Here is a 25,214-nt window from a genome sequence, read left to right on the forward strand (position 1 = left end):
TTGGCTCCAGACCTCAGGGTCTTCAACAGGGTATAGAAGCTCTGAGGTTGGCATTTGACTTTTGTAGGTACACTCATTGAAAGAGTATTGGTGACAAGACTCTGGGCAAGCTGTTGAAATAGCTCCCCTGGCTTTGATAACCCAGATGTTGGTGCTTCTCAGGTAACTATGTATTGCTATGGATGGACTGGTTTGTGTTATTTGCTCTGTTCATAATGTATACTTGTAATTTCTGTTTGTATTTGCCCTGAAGTTCAGGGGGCTGATCTTTTCCCCCTGAACTAAGTGAATGATATATGTATGTTTAATTAAACTGAGACTGTTAACGCCTTAAAGTTGCTTTCCTTAGAAAAGCAGATCAAAGAACCTGCGTTGGCAGCCCTTCTGTGCACTGGTTTTATTGGTCTTACACAGCCACAGTAGATGCCAGCAACACTGCTGTTACAAGTTCCTGACCTATCTGTCTCTTTTTCTGATTTGCTTCTGGTCTTAAGACAAGATCAACAAGCTGTGTCACACTTGGATAAAATAAGAGTAAAAAGATTTGATTGAAGGCCCAAGAGACTTGTCTATGAGTAAAGTGCATGAAGGGGCAGCTAGGTGGCACAGTGGATAGACTGCTGGGCCTGGAGTTAGTAAGACTTGAGTTAAAATCTGTCTTCAAACTCTTACTAGCCGTATGACTCTGGGCAAGTCATTTAACCCTGTTTGCCTCAGTTTTAAATTTCTATTTTACCCTCTGGCTCTAGAATATCAGGGCAGCTTTCCTTGATAATTTCTTGAAAGATGATATCTAGGCTCTTTTTTTGATCATGGATTTCAGGTAGTCCAATCATTTTTAAATTATCTCTCCTGGATCTATTCTCCAGGTCAGTGGTTTTTCCAATGAGATATTTCACAGTCTTCCATTTTTTTATTCCTTTGGTTCTGTTTTATAATATCTTGATTTCTCATAAAGTCACTAGCTTCCACTTGCTCCAATCTAATTTTTAAGGTAGTATTTTCTTCAGTGGTCTTTTGGACCTCCTTTTCCATTTCGCTAATTCTGCCTTTCAAGGCATTCTTCTCTTCATTGGCTTTTTGGAGCAATTTTGACATTTGGGTTAGTCTATTTTTTAAGGTGTTATTTTCTTCAGTATTTTTTTTGAGTCTCCTTTAGCAAGTCATTGACTTGTTTTTCATGGTTTTCTGGCATCACTCTCATTTCTCTTCCCAATTTTTCCTCTACTTCTCTAACTTGCTTTTCCAAATCCTTTTTGAGCTCTTTCATGGCCTGAGATCAGTTCATGCTTTTCTTGGAGGCTTTTGATATAGGCTCTTCGGCTTTGTTGACTTCTTCTGGCTGTATGTTTTGCTCTTCTTTGTCAACAAAGAAAGATTCCAAAGTCTCAGTATGAATCTGAGTCTGTTTTCGCTGCCTGGCCGTGTTCCCAGCCAACTTACTTGACCCTTGAGTTTTCTATGGGGGTATGACTGCTTGTAGAGTATAGAGTACTTTGTCCCAAGCTTGAGGGGTTGAGCTGTTGTTTTCAGAGCTATTTCTACACAGCAAGCTCTGACACGCCAGCACTCCTCTTGCCCCAAGAACCACCAACCTGGATCGAGACTCAGATCTTAGCAGGCTCTGCACTCCTGCTCTGATCCGCCACTTAATTCCTCCCACCAGGTGGGCCTGGGGCCAGAAGTAACTGCAGCTATAGTTCTGTAGCTGCACCATCTCTGCTGCCCCCGGGGTGGTGGCCAAACTGCAAACTCCTTTTACTCTGTCCCCACAGTTTTTTCCCACTAACCTTCTCTGTTGTCTTGGGTGTTTGTGGGTTGAGAAGTCTGGCAACTGCCACAGCTCACTGATTCAGGGCGCTAGGGCCTGTTCCACCCAGCTCCCAGTCTGGTTGGTCCGGGCACAGCCCATGCTGGGCTCTGCTCTGCTCCACTCCCAGCTCCGTACGATAACTCCCAGCTCCGTACGATAGACCTTACCCAGCAACCATCCAGGCTGTCCTGGGCTGGAGCCCTGCTTCCCTCTGCTATTTTGTGGGTTCTGCAGTTCTAGAATTTGTTCAGAGCCATTTTATAGGTGTTTGGAGGGTCCTGGGGAGAGCTTTAGGCAGGTCCCTGCTTTCCAGCTGCCATCTTGGCTCCTGCCTCAGTTTTCTCATCTGTAAAATGAGCTGGAGAAGGAAATAGCAAACCATTCCAGTATAGCTGTTGTCCTTTGTGCTTGAAAAGGACCAAAATGACTCACTGTATCAGTGTCAAGGTACAGTGTGTCCAACTGTGGCTAATCAGACCAATACAAGCTCAGAAGGCTCTAACACAGGTCAGGCACAAATAGTCCATATGAATATGGATATGTCTCTAAATTTTGCCAAGAAAACCCCAAATGGAGTCATGAAGAGTTGAACAACAACAACAAATGCATGAAATTTGGTACAATGACTTTCTAACACTATCTTTGGCTACTCAAAGGCATTTATTATTTTCTTCCTCTTTCCCAAGTTGCTGAATGAATGAGTCCTAGGTAGGCAAGTTGTTATTAAAATTATTTCACTTAGGAATATAACATATAATTATGATATATAGTTAGCAACTGAGTGTCAGTTCTAAGTAGTTCCTAAAACCTTCAAATGCAGCTATCATAGCCTCTGACACTAAGAAGATAAATCCATTTATTCAACCAAGTGGAGTATATTGTTAAAGTAAAAAACTAAGAGTAAAAAACAGTAATAAGCATAAACAGAGGTACAACTACTCATTTAGCTATAAAGGTTTTCATTTCAGGTCCTTGCTTAATGAACCTATCATACATACTAATTATTCCTTTAGGGAAGTACTGAAGTGAAAACAAGCAGCAGGGAAATCTATTACAGTTATTGTTTCTCTTGTGAAGCCAAATTAATTTCTTTAACATATACTTATTTACAAAGGCTCTTATCCATCACTGTTTAGTTGAATCTTTATTAAGACAATCTACTGTCATGATTTTTAACTCTAGAATTTAAAACTAGCATCAGAGACTTATAAAATAGTGGAATAGGTGCTTCCTCAAACATCTCCAACCCAAATGTGGAAGGAAGAAAGAAACATAGAAAGAAAGAGAAAGAAAGAATTTGTCAGATATAAAGGAAATGGAAAAGCAGCATGAGTTAATGGACCGGGAGTTCCTGGCCTCAAAACCAGGTCTGAAGTTACCTCAGACAAGTCCACACTGGCCGTATGAGCCTGAATAAGTCATCTCTCAGCATTATAAGCAGCTTTCTCTAAGTTGAAGAGAAGATGCCAGCTTGCATTAGCAAAGGGTTTATCTGGTAAACCTGAGAATTATCTTTACTAGTGAAGTCACAGGGTCAGTCCCTATTTCTATAGGGTAACTAAAATTTTAAAAAGATAAGAAGACAGAAACCCTTTCCAGGGTAAAAACAATCAGATAAACATGAACAGCAAAGAACTCAAACACAGAGTTCCTGCCCTTCTGCGTGTTCATCCCCAGCTCCCTTCTCCAGTCTTTGGCCTCACCCCTTCAGAGACCTTGGAGCCTTAGTGATGTCATTCTCTGTTTTGGTGGGAGTGTGGGGTCTCTAACCAAAATTTAAAAAAGTAAAATCTAGGGAAGAAAATTGGCCCCTGGGTTTCCGATTGTTTTTCCTTAGCAAACGGAAGCCTCCACCACCTCCCCTCCCCTGATCCTCATAAATTCCCTAACCTTTCCAAAATAGGGACTATGCTCCATAAATAAAGCAATTTCAGCTATCTCCAAGGTCTAGGAAACCAAGAACCCAAATAAGGTGAAAATTCAATGAATTAACAGCAGAAAAGGCTAATTCCTAACCCTTTCTTTATACACACCCCCAACATACCCCTCCATGATACCAGTTCCATCCCCCCACACTCTCAGAAGCAGAACTGCCCAAACTGAACCATATACTTAAAACAGAACTCAACCCCACACCCCAAACCTATCCTCCTCCCAGTGCTTCAGAAACCCAAAAGCAGGAAATGTCACAGGCTGTAATAGTAGTGAGGAGCATGACTGCAAAAAGTAGTAATGTACTATGCTACAACAGAGCTCAGGCAGAACTAAGAACAGGTAACTGGAGCAAATGGTGTGTGGGGGGCGCTATACCACTAAGCCTGAGGAAAGTGGTGGAATCCTAATAAAGCTGCCCCCAGCCCCAACATTTTAACTTCCTTATAGGCCCCACTGATCAGCAGGCCCACTGCCCCTACCTAGCCACTTGCTGCCACCCCCTACCGCACCATATCCTAACTTCTTCATATATGCCTCACTGTTCACTAGAACCCATTCCTCTTATTTCCCACAGAAAGAGCAGGTGTGTCCTTGCACTCAACCACAACCACATTCATCTAGTCTCAGACAGGACCACAATACTCAGCCAATCAGAAAGCAGCACCACAAGGATGCCCAAGCAGGATGTAGACTTCAAAACAATAGACGGAACTTCCCCTAAGTAGGCACCTGCAATAACAGCAAAAGCTGTCCTTTAGATGAACTTATGATATCATTATCACACATATACTCCATAAATGGGTTTTTCGTATGCATTGTGGGTAAATGCATGCACAGTTCCACTGTGGCTGGGACTCCTCCCCTATTACCTAATCCCTTAAACCCCTCCCACCTTTTTAATATTTTCTGTTAATATTTTCTGTTATGTAATTGCATCTTTACCCTATAAAAATTCATCTTGCTTTCTCTGAAGTTGCTGGTTCCTCTTGGAACTTAGCCTGCTTCGTGAGAGGTGTCAATCTCAATAAATGCCTGTACTTGGATTAGAATTCTTGGAGATGGTTCCACAACACATCATGAACCCGCAACAAAAGTATCCTTGGCTAGGACCCAGAAGTCACTTGGGGCAGAGAGCTAGGCTGATGAACTGTGAATTGCCCAGCATAGGAGGAGGTTTGGAGATCCAGCTCCCAAAGAAACTCCCTCAAAGGGGAGTCAGAAAGTGAGCAAAGGGGGAAAATAATAACAATAAGAGCTAATATTTACACGGAGCTTGCTGTGTGCTACATGCTTTACACTTACCTCATTTGATCCTCACAACAATCCTGGGAGATATTATTATCCCCAGTTTATAGGTGAGGAAACGGGGGCAAACAGGGGTCAAGTGACTTGCCCAGAATCACACGGCTTGTGTGTGAGAAAGGATTTGAACTCGGGTCTTCCTGACTTCAAGCCCAGTGCAAAAATATAACAAAAAATGTGACATTACCAAACATCTCAGGAAGAAGAAAATTCAATTCAACCCTGAACATAAACAAATAAACCAATAAGGAAGATATCAATAATAGAGGGAAAATGGCCTCCAGATCTGAGAAGAGTTTTAGGCATCTAGAGCAAGAAAAAGGAAAATGAATCAACAACACCCGATGAGGCAGAGGACCCTGTGAATTCCCAAAACACCACAGCAAGGTGTTCCTGACTGCTTTAAAAGAGAAAGAAGAAAAAAAGAATTGTGAATGAAGAATATATGGCCTACATGGAAGAAATAATTGGCAGAACAGAAAAATTTGAATCCATAGTGGCAGATCTCACCAAAGAAACAAAAGAGAGGACAAATAATTGGGAATTCAAATACATGGAAGTGAAGGACAATCTGGCAGAAGAGAAACAAAAAGCAATTAACATTAAAAGAAAAGCATGATCTCTACACAAACAACATATATTGATCTCAATGACAGGACACATGGAGGCAGCTTAAGGATTAAAGATCTCCCAGAAGAATATGAGAAGTAAAAAAAAAATCTGAACATCACAATGCAGGAAATAATACAAGAAAACTGTCCAGAACTTCTGAACGACAAAAACAACATGCCAATCAAAATAATCCACAAGATCAAAGAAAAAAATGAACAAAAACCCATGCTATTAACTTCAAGATACATAGTGGTTAAATTGAATAATTCTACTTACAACAAATTCTGGAAGCAACCAAGAAAAACCTCTCCAAATATAAAGGAAAAGAAATATAAATAACACAAAAATATTCTGGATTCACCAGAAACTTCAGGAAGGAATGGAAATATGTGATGTACTCTAATCAAGTCAAAGGCTAAAAACGAAGAGGGAATACCTCCAGCAATCTCAGGAAGAAGAGAGTACAGCCATTTTGGAAAGCAATTTAGAATTATGCAAATAAAGTGACAAAAACAGCCATACTTTGACCCAGAGATAGTATTACTGGGATTGTATCCCAAGGAGGATGTTGAGAAGAAAGCCCCCATATACATCAAAACATTTATAACAGCATTTTTTGTGATAGCAAAGAATTGGAAACCAAGTAGAAGCCTATCAATCTGGGGAATAAGTAAACATAGTAGTGCCTGAATGTAATGGGATATTACTGTGCTGTAAGACAAAGGCGATGAATACCGAGGAGCATGGAAAGATTTATATGAATTGATGCAGAGTAAAGAAAAAGAGCCAAGAAAATAATGTACATAATGATTACAAATGTAAACAAAGATACATGATCAAAAGTGAATATTGCAAAATTATAAAGAACAAGCATGGCTTGAAAGAAGAAATCATGAAATTAGAAATCATTCCCAGCCTACAGGTGGGAAGAGATGAAATATTCTCAAGTATTGCACATATTTTCAGATTTTTTTCTCTTTTCTTTCTTTCCCCACTACATAATACTGCCTTTAATAAAGAAACAAAAAGAGGAAAAGACCAAAAAAAATAGCCAACAACAACAACAAAAATCCTTTGAACTCCAAGGTACAATCACATTCCAACAAAATATAATCTTATTTTTGTCAGTGATCTCTTTGAGTATTTCTTAAATGAAATGGTCCAAGCTCTTTTAATCACAAAAACAAATATCTCCCATTCAAAAAATAATAGAAAAACAAATCTTTTCCCTTTTTACTTCTAGTGATAGCTTTGAAAGTTCCCATCCTTCATTTAAAAAAAATTTATTTGTTTTTAGTCTTCAACATTCATTTCTATAAGATTTTGAGTTTTAAATTTTCTCCCCCTTCCTCTACTTCCTTCTCTCCAAGGTAGCATGCAATCTGATATAGGCTATACATGTACAATCAGATTTTTTTTTAACATACTGATCAATTATACTCATTTTTTCTTCTTTTTTTTTGTCTTTAAAAATATTATTTGCTGAATAGAATGGCTCTCTGAAAGTGAGGAGAGGGTTAATTGGAAAAACCATGGTAATATAACAAAAGATACCAATAAAATGTATTTTTTAAAAAGACTATTAATTTTTTTTTCTGGTTCTCTTTTTTCGCACTTATGATTCCCATTTTTTAATTTTAAGCTTTTATTATTTTATTTTCTCCCAGTTACATGTAAAAAAAATTTTAACAATTGTTTTTAAAACTTTCCAAATTCTCTCCCTTCCTCCCTCACCACCCCTCCTCCCCATTGAGAAGGCAAACAGTTTGATATAAGGTTATACTTGTGTAGTCATGCAAAACATATTCATAATAGTCATGTTGTGAAAGAAAACATAGACAAGAAAAAAAACTCAAGAAAAAGAAAGTTTTTTTAAAAAGTATGCTTCAATCTGTATTTAGACACCATCAGTTCTTTCTCTGGGGATGGATAGCGTTTTTCATCAAAAGCCCCTCAGAGTTGGCTTAGATCGTTGTATTGCTGAGAACAGCTAAGTCATTCACAGCTAATCAGCTTAAGATATCACTGTTACTTTGTACACAGTACATTTCACTTTGCGTCAGACCACGCAAGCCTTTCCAGGTTTTTGTGAGAACATCCTGCTGATCATTTCCCATAGTATCTCATCATAATATTTCCAATAGTATTCCATCGTAATCACATACCACAATTTGTTCAACCATTCCCCAATTGATGGGCATCCCCTCAACTTCTAATTCTCTACCCCCAGAAAAGAACTTCTATAAACATTTTTGTACATATAGGTCCTTTTCCTTTTTGTTTTTTATCTCTTTTGGGATACAGACCTAGCAGTGGGATTGCTAAGTCAAAGGATATGCATGGTTTTATAGCCCTTTGGGGCACAATTCCAAATTGCTCTACAGAATGGTTGAAACAGTTCACAACTCCAACAACAAAGTCTCATTTTTTCCCATGTTTTCTCCAACATTTGTCATTTACCTTTTCTATCTTATTAGCCACTCTAATAGGTATGAGGTAGTACCTTGGAATTGTTTTAATTTGCATTTCCCCAATCAAAAGTGAGTTAGAGCATTTTTTCATATGGCTATAGATACCTCTGATTGCTTCATCTGAAAACGGATCATATATTTTGATCATTTATAATTTGGGCAATGGGTCTTATTTTTATGAATTTGACTCAGTTCTCTATGTGTTTGAGAAATGAGGCCTTTATCAGAGAAACTTGCTTCAAAATTTTTTTTCACAGTATTGCTAACCATATTTCCCTCCATCCTATTCCCCAACCCCCATTTATTCTATTTTCTCTCTTCTTTTACCCTGTCCCTCCTCAAAAGTGTTTTGCTTTTGACTATTCCCTCCCCAAATCTGCCCTCCCCCATTCGCTTCTCTTATCCCCTTCCCCTCCTACTTTCCTGTAGGGCAGGCCTTCACAACATACGGTCTGTGGGCTGCTTGCAACCCAGCAAAGGATTTCGGGCAGCCTGTGAAAAATGTAGAGGGTACACAAGAAAGTAAAGATTTAACAAGTGCTTTGTCCATGCCCTCCCTGACTAATCTGCCTTCCACTAGTCACTATTGTGCTCATCGTGTAACTTGGCAGGTGGATTGCCACTGCAAACTCTCTCCTGTTTGTCATGTGACCTACAGCAACCAACCATTGTTAGTCTATCTCTAAAAACTTATCTGTGGCTTGAGGAAGTTAAGCCTATTTTAATTTTGGCCCCCACCTACCGCCAAGTTGTGCAGATCTGCTGTAGGGTAAGATAGATTTCTATGTCCAACTGAGTGTGTACATTATTCCCTTTTCGGGACAATTCTGGTGAGAATAAAGTTCATTCACTCCCCCTCATCTGCCCCCTCTTCCCCTCCACTGCAAACACTTTTTCTTGCCTCTTTCATGTGATAGAATTTACCCCATTCTACCTCTCCCCTTCTCTTTCTCCCACTACATTCCTCTCTCATACCTTAATTTTATTTTCTAGATATCATCCCTCCACATTCAACTCACACTTGTGCCCTTTGTGTGTGTGTGTGTGTGAGCACGCGCGTATGTATGTGTATGTATACATACATGCGCGCACACACATACACACACATATACTCCTTCTAACTACCCTAATAATGAGAAAGGTCTTATGAATTACAAATATCATCTTCCCATGTAGGAAGGAATGTAAACTATTTAAACTTATTAAGTCTCTTATAATTTTCCTTTTTTATTTACCTTTTTATGCTTCTCTTGAGTCTTGTATCTATTCAGCTCCAGTCTTTTCATCAAGAATACTTGAAACTTCTCTATTTCATTGGAGGCCCATTTTTTCTTCTGAAGGATTATATTCAATTTCACTAGGTAGGTGATTCTTGGTTGCAATTCTAGCTCTGTCACCCTCTGGAATATCATATTCCAAGCCCCCCGATACTTCAATGTAGAAGCTGCTAAATCTTACATTATCTCAACTGTGGCTCCACTATAGTTTAATTATTTCTTTCTGGCTGCTTGCATTATTTTCTCCTTGACATGGGAACTCTGAATTTGGCTATAATATTCCTGGCAGTTTTCCTTTTGGGATCTCTTTCAGGAGGTGATTGGTGGATTCTTTCAATTTCTATCTTACCCTCTGCTTCTAGAATATCAGGGCAGTTTTCCTTAATAATTTCTTCAAAGATGATGTCTAGGATCTTTTTTTGATCATGGCTTTCAGGTAGTCCAATAATTTTAAAATTAACTTTTCTGGATCTATCTTCCAGGTCAGTTGTTTTTTCCAGTGAGGTATTTCACATCGTCTTCTATTTCTTCCCTTCTTTTGGTTTTGTTTTATCGTTTCTTGATTTCTCATAAAGTCATCAGCTTCCATTTGCTCCATTCTAAATTTTAAGCAATTAGTTTCTTCAGTGAGCTTTTGGACCTCCTTTTCAATTTGCCCAGTTCTGCTTTTAAGACATTCTTCTCCTCATTGGTTTTTTGGACTTCTTTTGTCATTTGGCCTAGTCTGTTTTTTAAGGTTTTATTTTCTTCAGTATTTTTTTGTCTCCTTTTCCAAGCTGCTGATTTGTTTTTCATGATTTTCTTCAGTATTTTTTGTCACTTTACCAAGCTGTTGATTCGTTTTTCATCATTTTCTTGTATCACTCTCATTTCTCTTCCCAATTTCTCCTCTACCTCTTCTACTTGATTTTCAAAATCCTTTTTGAGCTCTTCCATGGCCTGAGACCAATTTATATTTTTCTTGGGGGCTTTGGATGTAGGAGCTTTGACTTTGCTATCTTCTCCTGAGTGTGTGTTTTGATCTTCTCTGTCACCATGGTAACTTTCAATAGTCAGAGTTTTTTTCCTTGTTTGCTCATTTTCCCACACTATTAGTTGACTTTTAACTCTTTGTTAAAGTAGGGCTCTGCTTCCAGGGTGGAGGGTGTACTGTTCCAAGCTTCAGGGATTTTGTGTAGCTGTTTTCAGAGATAATTCTAGGGACTTGTAAGTTTTTAGTTCTTCCAAGTTGGTATAATCTAAGGAGAGGTCCTTACCAGTTTCCTGGCCTGTGCTCTGGTCTGTGAGTGACCAAAAGCACTCTTTCTGCCCTGAGACTGTGAGGAGGATTCCCCACCTCCACCCCTCCACTGCTGCCGCAAGCTCTGTTGTGTTAGTGCTCCTTGCCCTGGGACTGCTACCTAGGACCTGGAACCAAGTATGGACACAGCAACAGAGTCTTGCCTCAGTGCTAGTGAAAAAGACCTATGTAATCTGCTTCTGACCAGTTGTTCGACTCCCTTATCATCTGTGGGCTGAGAGCTCTGGAAACAGCCACTGCTGTTAACACTGCTGCTGCTGATTCAGTCTCTCCCAAGGTCTGCTCCTGGTTTGCTGTGGCTGGGCCTATGCTGGCATGGCCTGTGCTCAACTGCACTCCACTCTCACCCAGGTGCGATGGACCTTTCCCACTGACTTTCTAAGTTGTCTTTGGTGTCTGTGGGGTAAAAGGTCTAGAAACCACCACTGTTGCCAATGATTCAGTCATTCTAAGGCTTGCTCCCAGTTTTCTGGAGCTCAGACTGTGCTGACACAGCCTGAGCTGGATTGTACTCCTCTTTCACTCTAGTGCAACAGACCTTTCCTGCTGACCTTCCAAGTTGTCTTGGACTGGAAATTTGTTTGATTCCATCTTTTTGTGGGTTCTGCTGCTCTAGAATTTATTTAGAGCCATTTTTAAAAGGTATTTGGAGGAGTTTGGGGAAGAACTCAGGCAAGTCCCTGCCTTTACTTTGCCATCTTGGCTCCAGCTCTCAAAAGACTATTAATCTTGCAAGAGGTTCTGCTGCACTAGTTGAACCTAGTTTGCTAGACATAAGATTAGCAGAATTTCAAGTATACCCAAAGTGGTTGAGAAACATAATAAAATAATTAAAGGAAGAGAGTTGAGTAGCAAAAGTAGAAAAGCCTTTATAAGACTTCAAAGAAAATAACCGGCTTATAAGAGAAGGTGAAGAAATTTAATAAAATGATGAATATTGAAGTAACATAATGGCAGAGAGCAAACACAAAAATGCAGTGAGCAACAAGAAATATTTGGGCAAAATTAAGAGAGAGCAAAATTGGTGGAACACTTGAGATCTCTACAAACCAAAACAACTGACTTTGGAAAAAGAAAGTGGCAAAGTAATCTGAGAATTTTTGCTCTTCACAGAGATAAGAATATGATTCTACCTATTCCCTTATTGGCCAATGAAACAAAATAAATACTATGCTTCAGGAAATCATACAAGAAAATTGCCTATGAATTGTGGGGAAAGATAGCCAAGTGCTGATAAAAAGAATCTATAGGACAGCAAAGAGGAACCCCAAGTAGATCCCACCAAGATATGCATGATTCAAGTACCAAAACTTCATAGGAACAGAGACTTAAAGCTGAAAGGGACCTTAGAGGCCAATGACTCTAACTTCTTTACTTTACAAACGAGAAAACTGAGATCCAGAGAGGTTAAATGACTTGTCCAGGGTAACAGAGTTAGTAAGCATTTATACTTCTAACTGAATTAATATTTCTTGAAGTAGAATGCCATAGATGAAGTTATTTCAACCAAAGAAATGGGAAGATAGCAGATCCAAAATCCCACTTAGAACTGCAGAAATTCAGAGTTGAAAACTTTAAAATAAAAAAATGTAGATCCTGTCCTGCCTCAAAAGTTCTCATAAGCTTTCCAGGACTCTAGGCAAATCATCAATGTGCAAGTATAGCAATGGGTTTGGTTTGGAAGGAGACTGTTATAAAGATGTACGTGTCTGAGCTTAGGAAAGGTGTGACTGGTCAGGCTTTGTGATCTACTGCAAGACTTTTAATCAACTTATAACACTTGGAAAAAATATCAAAATAACCACATTTTTTTACATCAAGTTTTGATCTGAAGATCTAGTTACATAGATTAGTACGTACTAGTAATTGCCTGTGCAACTGAAGGGATGCTTTGAATCCTCTCTATTTTTCAGTGTAAATACCATTGGGGCACTGTTAAGAGCATCAAAAGGGACAATAAGAAGCTTAGTTAGTCAAAATCATCATGGTAAACTATTATGTTAATTCAATATTCAACTATGAGATTTAGCTTTAATATATGCTATTAGAGCTAGAATAACCACGATCACTGGCATTATATAGCTTCCTTTAACGTATTTGCATTATATTTGTTCCATTCATATTGATTTGAAAGAATCTTGGCATTTTTATATTTGGTCACAACTTTAGCAAGTTGAAAGTGAACACATTTGTGACCTTGACTATGTTATTCATCTCCATCTCTAGAAATAAACCCATCATCTATACTAACAAAAGTTGATAAAGCAAGTGTCCAAATAAATCATTACTGCTACCAGGGATTTACAGTAAATCAAATTTATAAAGATTCACTAGCCACTGGGGTAGACAGATTGGTTTTGGTTTGATAAATATCTATATCCTCTGTTAGTAGTACTAACTGATAGTACTAACTGACCATTACCATGATCAGCTCTGCTAACTCCATGTAGCATTATTTAGAGATGAAAACTGGGCAAAGGGGTAGATAATAATGTGTAACATATCACTTGAGGTGGCAAGGCCTTAAAGAGAACAGAGAGACCAATTACTCCCCTATCATTCCTTTACTATTCATTCAATGGTGGAAGAAGGGTCAGTGAGTCTGGTGTAATTCCCTGGTTATATTAGATAACTTCTTATGAAATCTAAGGCCTTTTAAAAAAAGTTTCCTGGATATAAGTATATACAATCCTTTACCAGGATAGTCAAGAAACTCCTCCACAATTGTCAGGCACCTAATATGGATTTGTTTTCAATTGCACATTCACATTTTTATGTTACTATTATATACTCACCAAGATATAGTCAATCCATTAGAACTAGTGTTTCAAACTTAGACTAAAGTGAAACTGGCAGAGGTGGAGGCATGCAGAATATAGACCCTGGGAGAATTTTAGCCATAGCAGAAAAGACTCCCACCTCTACCAGAAAAATATGTCCCTGATCAATGGGCCACTCTTATGCTGCCATTGATGGGGCTGGTTTTTCAGGCCATTGCTTTCAACAGTAAATTATTAATGAGTTTCATCCTAAGATGCAGACATAAAACCTGATATACTACTTCCCAGAGGAAAGTATATCGATACATTATGAAAAGGGTACTTCCCCCAAGTGTAACTGCATAGACAACAGATTAACTCCTAGATATATAAAAATAGTGAAGTAAAGACTTACTGGTCGGACATCACCACAGGAATTGGTAAATTGTCGAGCCAAGCCAAAATCCAGCATATAGCATTTTCTACAAGTACTAGGAAACCGGCCCATGGCAAAGTTTGACTAGGAAAAAAATGAGAAAAACAGACACATTATGCTTCATACTTCTGTTCTTTTTTTAAAAAATTCTATTTTAACTATAAACCATAGACTTCTTAAATTCAGTAAACTAATTATAGCATCATAGCATATTAGGAATAGATGACATCTTTGAGACCATTTCATCAAATCCCTTCAAATTATACACAGATAGATTCTCAAAGACATTAACTGATTTTGCCCAAGGTCACACAGCAAGGCAGTAGTAGCAAACCTGGGACTGGGATTCAGACAGGGTATGCTGGTAAATGTTTAAGGCAAGGCACTCTTTTAGCTTAATCTGCATTATTAATATTTTCTCCATCATTTTCTTAATTTTAGACAATCAAGAAAACAATAAATCAAAGTCTCACTTTTTAAAGTCTAAACAATCAAGAAAACAATAAATCAAGCTTTGTATTATAGTGTTTGCCAATTTCTGAGATATAAGTATTTGCTCACATTGAAAATTTAACAAATGGCTCTCACAAGGCAGTCCGAATTGGTTCCAGCATACCCATGGAGTCAAGTGTTCTGAATCCAAGGCCTGTGGTTATTCTACTATATAACACTGATATTTTGCTAAATAATAACAATTTCACCTTTGGTTCTATTTATGTTCAGTTAGATTACATTAAAATGAGATTATTTATTTGTATTATGCATTTAATATTTAACAAATATTTAGTAAATGCATTTAAATAAAATATACTTTGTCAGTTACACATTTCTACCATTTTTTATTTTGCAAAGAGTTTTACAGTCACTTTTATTCATTACATCTTGCAAATTTTATATAAACTGAGAAATAGTAAAAGTTAGAATTGTAAGGTCACTCATTGCAAGATAATGTTAAAGCTGGAATTAGGAACCCATATGTTTTTGGCAGTCTAGTTTATTCCAAGCTACTGTTTTAATGAAGCCATGTGCAGTATATGTTTTTGGGGGAGGGGTGTAGGAAGGAGGAAAGAGTATATAACACAAAATAAATAGATAACTAAGACATTTCATAGTCTCCCATTAAAATCCCAATAGACAGAATTACCAATTTTGGGGAAAAATAAAAATGTAATACTAATTGCAAACTCCTACCCAAAACAGATTTAGGAAAACTATACTTTATACATATATATATCCCTGAATTTAAAAAGAATATCAATGTTCAATGACCCTAAACTCAAGCATACTTGACTTACAGAGCTCAAAAAACATATATAAGAATAGGACTCTGAAAAGACAATAGCCATATGGCAGAGAAATAATGCTCTTTAAAAAAATGTTATCATGCTTGGGAAATTCTTTAATGACATTAGTAACTCTTCAAATCACCATTGTTCTCAAATCACTTTGGCAGTATAACAAGAATAAGCAAGAGCTGCCATGTGATGTTAATCCAAATGCAATGTATTCATCTTAGCTGGCTATGTTTTCATGTCAACTGTTCAGTTTGGGTTATACTAAGAAGTAACAGATGACTATAATTTTCAAGTACACCAACATATGATATTTATAATAAATACAGCCTAACTAAATTGGGTCATTTAATCAACAATGAAATCCTAAGAAGGAAAAATCAAGGCCTATTTCCCAACAGTGAGAATGACAACCTCCAAGAGAAACAGAATAGAAAAATCACTGTCAAAAAGGTTGAACAGAAAAAAAAATCAGTCTTTCACACAATGGGTTTTCTTACTAGTTCAAATTGTCACTGCAGTAATGATTCACAGAATATACTATCAAATTTAAAAGCTGTTTGAAAATGCAGTTTTAAAAATCCAAACATACTTAAAGTAAAAAAAAAATCTAAAGGTAATTAGCTAATTTTAGGTACATAAGTGAGAGGCCATTAGCATAGGATCTATTATTAAATATTTTTATTCTACAAAAGTGATTAGTTAAAATGCTCTAATACTTATTTTTGTTAGTGAAAAAATTGTCTCTATTTCTGATCTAATACTTTTTTTTCCTAAACTTTTTCAGGTGTATATGCAAGAAACAAAAAGCACACCTGAATTTACAAGCTACATTCCCATGTATCTTAGTTTGTTCTTACACTAACAGAAGCAAACAGTTTGTGGAAGAAAAAAATCAACACAAATCAAATGATGCATCAAAAGAGAAACTTTTGTCCAAAGCACCACTGATGATTAAAATCCAGCCAGGCCTAAAGCTGGGAGACCTCTGCTTGCCCAAGGTTTGTGCCTCCATTAAGGAGAAGCTCTTATAGAGAATTCAAGTGAAAAGAGATTCCTCCTAGACCATGAGGTCCTCCAGATCCCATGAGGCCCATAAAATTGTTCTGACTGTACTGCTAAACCTGTTCTGAGCAATCCATATCCTTTGACGTGATTCACAACTACTCCTGAACTGTCCACAGTAGATAATCTACTGTCTAAGTTTACTATTACATTCTTTAAAATAAAAATGGGTCCAACATAAAAGATTATCAAATAATGCATTTTACAGCATACTTTAAACCTTTAAGGGAATATTTCATAATTATTGGTTTTTTTTTAAAATAAAATAAAAACAAGGGAAAGATACATTTTCCTCTTCCATGAGATAAACACATTGCTCTGTTTGACAGCCCTGTGGGTGACAGCTGCCCAAACTGCCAGCTACACATGGAACTCACTGTCTTTCATCACAAATATGAGAAGCCAACAAACTCCTTCAGGGTTCTGGCTGACAAAGACTCTCACCGGCTTGATGTCTCGGTGTAAGAAGCCCACAGAATGAATGCTCTCGATGGACTCCAAAATCTGTTTACCCAGCCGCAGGGTTGTGCTAATGGTGAACGTTCCCCGGGACTGGCTACGACGAAGATCAGCCAGATTCCGACCCTGAAGAAACCAAAGACACAGATTCAAATGAGGCACCAAAATTCCAGATGCCAAGATAAGACTAAGAAATTATTCACTTACCATTTTAAAATATACTTTTTAATAGAAGTGTCAAGAGTTGCACCCAAACACTGACTCTCTCATTCAAGAGCAGAGATTTCCTTAAGACAATGACTCAGATGTTTCAGGCCAATTTATAAACAGCCAAAGTTCTTGAGCATTTCATCTTTCTGAGCCACCACTTTTCCCTTTAAGTATTAAAACTCCTGCCTATTCAAAGAGCATATAAAATAATTCAGAGCATTAATACTGTTAACACTCCCTAATAACTATCTCCAAAGACACTAATGAAATGCTAGGAATGGTCATCTTTCCATTAGCCATACCAATGGAAGACAGCATTGGATACAGATTTTTTAAAAAGATGATAAATAGCTCACCTAGGGTAAGGGAGGGTCATGGCCCCTCAGCCTGTGGCAGTATGCCCTTGAATCCCAACTACTATAACAAAACTTTGCTGCAGGGAACAGGGCCATGCTCCTCTATCTTCCCTTTCACAGTGAGGAGGGAATGGCTCCCAGATGACCTGTGAAGTTACATCTCTCTAACTGTGGGGCTGATGCTCTACATTTTCTTTTCCCAATATTCTTTCCCCTCTATGCCTGGGACCTAAACCACCATCTCTATCACTCCCACCTGAAATACCAGATAGATTAGGCATATGTGCCTGGATTCATTCAATGTATTAAATTTCTGTTTGGGTCATTTCAGTACCATTCAAAACAAAGTTGAATACATAAGCAACAGATTTTATATAAATCATGACTCTTTTATCATTATATACCTGTATAACTTTAAAAAATCCCATTCCAAAAATTAGTCTTCAAAGTTTTTTGCATTTTCCACACCAGTACAAACTAGAAGCATTTAGGAAACACTGAATAATACACTAGATCTATTTGTTCCGTTATTTTTCTATACTGTCCAATTCTTTATGACCCCATTAGGGATTTTCTTGGCAGAGATATTGGAGTGGTTTCATATTTCATTCTCCAGCTCATTTTGCAGATGAGGAAACTGAGGCAAATGGGGTTAAGTGACTTGCCCAGGGTCACACAGCTAATTGGTGCTTAGACCAGATTTGAACTCAGGAAGATGAGGTTTTCTAATCTCCTGGACTACATCTGGCTAACTACTTTTTCCTCATTTGTTAAATGATGTGGCTGTGTTAGATGATGTCTAAGGTCTAAACGTGATCCTATAATCCTTCCCTTCCAAGTTCAATATTTTAACTTCTAAAATTTGTCTACTTAAAAAAAATAGAGGGATTATTTTTTCTTACACTTTCAAACTACAGGTAAACTTTCAAAAAATCAAACTACAAACATGTTTCTCTAACAATCAGACTAAAAGTACACTTTGAGTAGCAAAGTAACAAAGAAGATAACCATTTAAACCTCCACCATTTATGTCTTCACCAAACTCTCTTCTTGCCACTCTCAACTAAAACTCTACTTCAATTGCCCCTGCCAAGATCTCTTTACCATCAAGTACAAGGCCCATGATCCTTGTTAATCTCTCCACAGGTTTTCATGCATATAACCAACCAACTTGCTTTCAGTACCTTTCCATCTTAGCTGCTTCTAAAGGCTATTCCTCTATTCTTTGGTTCTTCTCCAATCAGCCATACAGTATTTCTTTTATAAGCTATGCTACTTCAGTAGTTCAACAGAACTTGAGTAGTTTCCTAGCCAGTTTTCTTGCCTCCAGTTCACCTTTCCCCAAACCAATTTCTCCTATTCTAGGCCCATTAAAAGTGAGTTCTAAACGAGATAACTTCCTAAGGGCTAGATGGACTAGTGAAAATAAGCTGAAATAATTTTCCAGTTGAACCCTAATCTAAACAAAAAGACAAGGCAACATGAAAGGGCATATCAAGTTGGAGAAAGGCCTAATTAAAGTTTCATGTGATGAGAGGCAGAAGTAAAGGGCTTGAAAGTCCATTTCCCTTGAAGAAGCTTTTTTAGGTATTTCTGATTCTGGTTGTGCTAACAGGAGAGCTGGGGAAGTGCTGAGATACTGATCTCAAGGCTATGGGACATAGATTTAGACCTCAGAAGTCATTTAGTTCAATACCCTCATTTTATATCTGAGAAAACTGAGAAAAGAGAGTAAGTGGCTTGTCTAAGGTCAAACTGGTAGTAAATGGCAAAGCTGTGATTCAAACTCAGGACCTGTGACTCAGTCCAAGTTCAATGTTCTTTCTTGTTGCCTCTCAGTGTCACACTAACCAGGAATAAAGATTGAGCACCAGATTCTATCTCTGACAGTGAAATCAATAAGTATCCTATAGGAATTATGACTTTTCTTCATGACAATAAACCCCAAATTCAACAAGCATTTAAGTTCTTACTAAGAGTTAAGTGGCAGGGATATGAAATGAAAAATGACATGATACTGTCACTGGTGGAGTTTACTATCTGACATGGTGTATATGAATATAAGGCAGATTGCAACAGGATGAAAGGAGAGACCCAGAAAAAGTCCTCTAAGAAAATCTGAGGAGGAAGATATCACTTTCAGCTGGGGGATCAGAAAAGGACATGTGGAGGTGGTGGCCTCAGATTGAAAGCTTGAAGGAAGGAGAATATTGCCACAGGTGAAGAGTATTCCAGGCATGAGAATGGACTAGAATGAATACACAGAGGTGGGAGAACACAAAATAAAATCAATGAACATCTCAATAATTTAGTAATTTGGATAGAATGTGGAATACATCGAGGAGGACAATGGAAAATAAGACTGGAAAAGTAAGATGGAACCAGACCTTGGAGGGCCTTAAATGGCAGGATGAGATGCTATGTACTTTACCCCATAGGCATGGATACCCTCATTACTAAGTTAGTAGAGATTAAAACTTTAAAATTTTTTATTAGCCCCTTATTGAACCTATTTATAATCTCTACCCCATAGTCCCTTTTCAAGTAGTAAGTTTACAAGATGACTATTCATTATAAAGTCTTTTATTTGTCCTAAAACTTTTTTCACAGTAGCATCCTAGTTCCAGGGTTCTAAGATTTAGTAAACAGGTACATATTTAGCCTAGATAAACATTACATCATTCTGCCAACCCTGATTTTTTTCCTCTCAATTATCTTCACAAACTAAACAACACAGAGATTTTCTCTTAGGCTCTCCCATCCTTGGTCAATTTAGTTTTCTCTGGATCTTCTCCAATTCCACTATGTTTCTGAAGCATAGTTACCAGGACAGTACACAGTATTATTACAGGTACAAACATGTCATGGTTTTGTACATAGGTACAGGAATATTTTGGTTTTTTTCCCCAATACTTTTACCAGTGATGTCCAAGACTTTATCGGCCTTTTTGAGTATAGTAATACTGGACAAACAGTCTACAATGAGCCTTAGAGTCTTCCTAGGGAAAGTATGGTCTAATGGAAAGGAAACTGGGCTAGGAGTTGGGAGACTACTTTCTACAATGGCTCTGTTACTAAGTAGTTGTTGATATTAGACAAGTCATTTGGCCTTTCTGTGCCTTGCTTTCTTTACCTGTAAAACAGGATAACAATCCTTGTTTCACCTATTACAGAGAATGATGTTAGGTAATAGATGCAAACCTGCAGAGAAAAGTTAACCATCATATTTCCACGTAAGATATCAATGCCTTGTGTTTGTTTCTCCTTTAGTTCTGGGGATTAGAGAAGAAGGAATGTAAAGAGCTGCTAGTCTACATGTGAATTCTATCACTCTGCCCCACCAGGAAATAATTTATTTCTTGAGTCCAACTCTTTTAATCCCTCTTTAATTCCAAGGCATCCGGTAGAACACAGTCCAAACAATGGGTGCTCAATAAATGTTGGCTAACTAAAAGCTATCTCTGACAACCACTGACTATTGTATTCTCTACTCAAGATGTATTTTCTGCTTTTTCCTACCACACTCAAAATGGTATGTCACTCCGTGAATCAGGACCAAAGTTCCCTTTTTTCAAAAGTCTTCACGCAACAGATGAATACTTTTCATCACCCAATACTTTTCTCCTTGAGAAATCTAATTATTACTCACTCAGTTTGAATTGCCCACTGACAAATTTGTACTTTTTCTGAGCTATACTCACTTGAAATATCATTTCCCCTTCTAGAGCACTGAGTTTCTCTGAAGTGTCCTTAACATCCTAACTCATAACTGGAATCACATTTCAAACAAACATTTCCTTAAACCTATATTACCTATTTCACCATTTCCCAACCAGTAATCTGGGTGCTTAAGCACTTGAAGGAGGAGGCATTCTCACTAATTTGTGATGTAACAAATTTGGGGTTTTGTCAACCCACTTGAAATAAAAGCGTTAGTAAGGTGTTTATTATCTGTAAAGTACTGTGCTATGCAGTGGTCGACTTTTGATCCAATGGAATGAAGGAATAGTGCAAGAATTCTTCCCCAGGAGAATGGCTTGGATGCCTGTAGATAAGGAAATATTAAGTATGGATGGACAAATGGCAGTGCCAGGGAAATATCTGCCCCTAACACATATACCAGCTGTGTTCCAACATGTTCATGGGCATGTCATAGACTATAAAGAATATTGCAAAATGCTGACTATTCCAATATGTAGCATATAAATACCAGAACATCATACATGTTTGTAAGAGCAGGTGCATATATTTCATTCACTCAATAAGCACTTAACTAAATCTCCCCATATGTGCTAGGAACTCTGTCAGGTGCTGAAGATACAGATATAAATAATATAGTTCCTGCTCTCCAAGAGCTGACATTATTCTGTTAGTTTATTTCATCTTGTACTTAGGGAAGCATTATTTCAGTGTTTGAATAAGTAGCAGTTCACGTTTCTTAAAATCAGGTCTATCTGCTTCTGTTGTCCATTGAAGTTTATAAACTTCTAGCATGAGGAAGGGCCTGCATATACGAACATGTTTTATACAATACTCACTTCAACACCAAGAGTAGCACATGGGCTTGTCATTCAGTCAACATTCAATGAATGCTTACTATGTGCCAAGCCCTGTGCATGTTAAGTCTAATTTACTAATGCTAAAATTATTTACTATGTCACAGGTATATCTTTTGTATACACCTGTGTCACGCATGAAGCATATTTCTGAAAAATTATAGACAAAATCAAACATTTGTAAAACTAAGTCTAACTATATTTTAAATGCCTCAAGGTAACTACTATTTAATGGAGTTACTGAATGACAAATAAATCACTCCCTAGTTTATCTTTTTTTTTTTTTAATATATGGAGTTTTATATCAAAACCATCATTAAAAGTCTGACATGGCATCAATAACTTGTTCACAAATGCTCTCTTTATTATCAATATTAGATCTTTATTAGAGTCTTTCATCAAAATTGAAAGGGATTTTAAAAGCTTTTTCTAGAAAACCTACCTGCAATTGCATGACCACATAATTGAAACGATCGTTCCTCCCACAGCCAATGAATCTGCAAACATGGTCTTTGCCTGGTAAAACCAAAGAAAAATAAGGTGAAAAATGTTATTCAGGTATCTTTTTTGAAATTCTAATAATTTGATCTTGTCCATAGTATTTTAATAATTAGTTTTGTAGGACTAGTCTTTATGTCAATCAAAGGCGCAATTATATAGATTGATCCAGATCAGCTTACACTCAAGGCAAGAGGAACACGCTGAAACTCAGTTAAAAAAAATAAGAAGAGAGAGATTTGTTCATTTTTTCAAATGTAATCGACATAGTGTAGAGGAAGGCACATTATACTGAGGATCAAGAGACATGAGTTCTAGTCCCAGTTCTGCATCTAACTACCTGAATGACCTCGGATAAATCAGCCTCTCTAGGTTTCCATTTCCTCACCATGAAACTGAAATGGTGATACCAGGTAACTTCCAAGGTGCCTTTCAACTCTAAATTTCTATGATTTTATTTCTAACAATTTTCGATCAGCCTAAACAAATCCAGGGAGTGAAAATGCACAGATGACAATGATAAAAAAATATGGAAACAGCAAAAAGGATTGAAATGGTTAAGCAATCATCAAGTCTACTCTTGGCTTTAAAACAGAGTTGCCATTTAAACCTGTTCCATGATATTAACTACTATTATCATGGACACTATTAATGCTGAACTATACTATTTCAACAAAAACTTATGCAAGTTAGATGTGGAAGATTCAATCAGATAATATATCCATGTTGAGAAATATAATTATAGCATCAATAAACATTTAATTGATTTAAAGAATTAATCCACAGAACTTAAAATTCATTTTAGTTAACAGTTTCAACTTTCTATATTAAGGTTTAAGACAAGTGCACAGTTTGTGAATAATATTTTAAATTGTTTCCCATCCCTTTTTTTTTTTGCTGTTAGAGGTGCTTACAAATTCATCTACAAACTGGATAATGTAGGCATCTGCGTAGTTACTAGCTATTATAGCATCTATGAATGATTTTCATATATTTTCCAGAGTTTTGTAAATTAATAAATTTAAGTAAGATTGATGAAAGAGAATGGCTACTTGGCACTTAACCTCCCTCTCCTGACAAATGAAATAAGAGTCTTCATTCTAAGGTACAGTTTCCCTTGTTTTCCCTTTTCTATGGAGGGATGACTTTTTTCCTCTTGCTTCTGCTTATAGATATGTCATATTTGAGTATAATGCTTATGTTCCAAAGTTTTTTTCAATCATCTAAAGACAGAAGATCAATTACATGTTTCTTGATTTAAAAAATAAAATAAGTTATAAAATAAGTTTTAGCATGGAAGTGGGAAGAAACAAGAATGGATGAAAACTTTATATTGCCTGTGCTGAAATATTTCCATCTGATATCACCTATTCTCATAAGGACACCAAAAGGCTTATTATCCATTATGCTAAAGTACCTCTAGTCTCTTGTTGATATCAAACCCTGTCCTTAGAAAATTAAGTAAATTGTAAATGTAATCCTCTGCCCTTTAATGGAGGTTGGGCATGGTGTAGAGAGACAGCATTAGCAATAAAATCACCCAGAATTCAATTGTGCATCGTCACACCTACAGTTAAGTGCTTAATGAGGTTTTAGCTCATATATTTACGATCCATTTTACTACTGTTCTAAGATTTTGGATACATGCACAATTCATGAGGTATATATTGCTACTACCTTTTGATATACATATATATATATATTTCAATAAAAGTATCCAACTGATGCCACAATAAACAATAATATAGAAGCAAATCAAACTTCATTGTGAACAAAAATATCTTCAAGAAGTTCCCAGGATGGCAGGCCAGTATATGCTATGAAATCATACTCCTGAGGAGGGGAAAGGAGGCATGTGCACTGTCTCAAGAATATCAATGTATAATAAATATTTACTGAACTGAATTTTTCTATTGTTAGTTCCATTCTTACAAGCTCTCTTCAATGACAGATCACCAGTGTATAATGGCACTAGCACATAATGGCTACAAAAATTCCAGTAGCCTTAGGTACATATATAGAAAAAAAAATCATTGTTTATTTCAATAAAATTTGAGATTCTATTACGGACAAGAAAAGACACCATAGCTTTGGTATCTCAGACAGATGAGTTTACTCCTGCATATATTTCATGAAAAATTATCAATATTCTGTTTTTGCTAGGAATAGAGATCATTACTAAAACATCTATCATTTTTTAAAATAAGAGGTAGTATTTGTCTTTATTTGTCTTTAAATTTTGAAACTTCTTTCCTTGTGGAAAGATTCAAGTGAACAATGACTGATGTGACAGAGACAAAGTCCACCACCAAGGCAGGTAAAAGTGCTTGATCAGGGGGTGGAGCCAAGATGGCAGCTGGAAAGCAGGGACTTGTGTGAGCTCCCACCCAGGTCCCTCCAAAAACCTATAAAAATGGCTCTGAACAAATTCTATAACTTCAGAATCCACAAAATAGCAGAGGGAAGCAGGGCTCCACTCCAGGACAGCAGGGTAAGGTCTACTGCACAGAGCTGAGAGCAAAGCGGAGCAGAGCCCAGTGTGAGCTGCGCCTAGACCAACCAGACCGAGAGCTGGGCTGAACAGGCCTTAGCGCCCTGAATCAGCGAGCTGTGGCAGTTACTAGACTTCTCAACCCACAAACACCAAAGACAACAGAGATTAGTGGGAAAAGCTGCTCGGCCAGAGTGAAAGGAGTTTGCTGTTGGGCCACTGGGAAAGAGGTGCAGCTACATACAGCTGCAGTTACTTCCAGCCCGAGGCCCACCTGGTAGGAGGAATTAAGTGGCGGATCTGAGCAGGAGTGCAGAGCCTGCTAAGATCTGAGTCACGGTCCGGGTTGGTGGGGGAAGAGGAGCACTGGTGTGTCAGAGCT

At 37.4% G+C, this 25,214-nt stretch overlaps 1 protein-coding gene across 1 annotated transcript in view; it reads right to left on the bottom strand.

The window, feature by feature from the left end:
- Positions 1–25,214, bottom strand: part of TTBK2 (tau tubulin kinase 2) — a 204,850-nt gene that overhangs the window by 108,225 nt on the left and 71,411 nt on the right. The window contains exons 3-5 of the mRNA XM_036735543.1: positions 22,286–22,359; positions 16,707–16,847; positions 13,885–13,989 (exon numbers count right to left, since the gene is read on the bottom strand). Of these exons, the coding sequence (XP_036591438.1) occupies positions 13,885–13,989; positions 16,707–16,847; positions 22,286–22,359 (320 nt within the window). The remainder of the gene's footprint in view (positions 1–13,884; positions 13,990–16,706; positions 16,848–22,285; positions 22,360–25,214) is intronic.

This window comes from Trichosurus vulpecula, chromosome 8, assembly GCF_011100635.1.
Source record: "Trichosurus vulpecula isolate mTriVul1 chromosome 8, mTriVul1.pri, whole genome shotgun sequence".
Taxonomy (NCBI): domain Eukaryota; kingdom Metazoa; phylum Chordata; class Mammalia; order Diprotodontia; family Phalangeridae; genus Trichosurus; species Trichosurus vulpecula.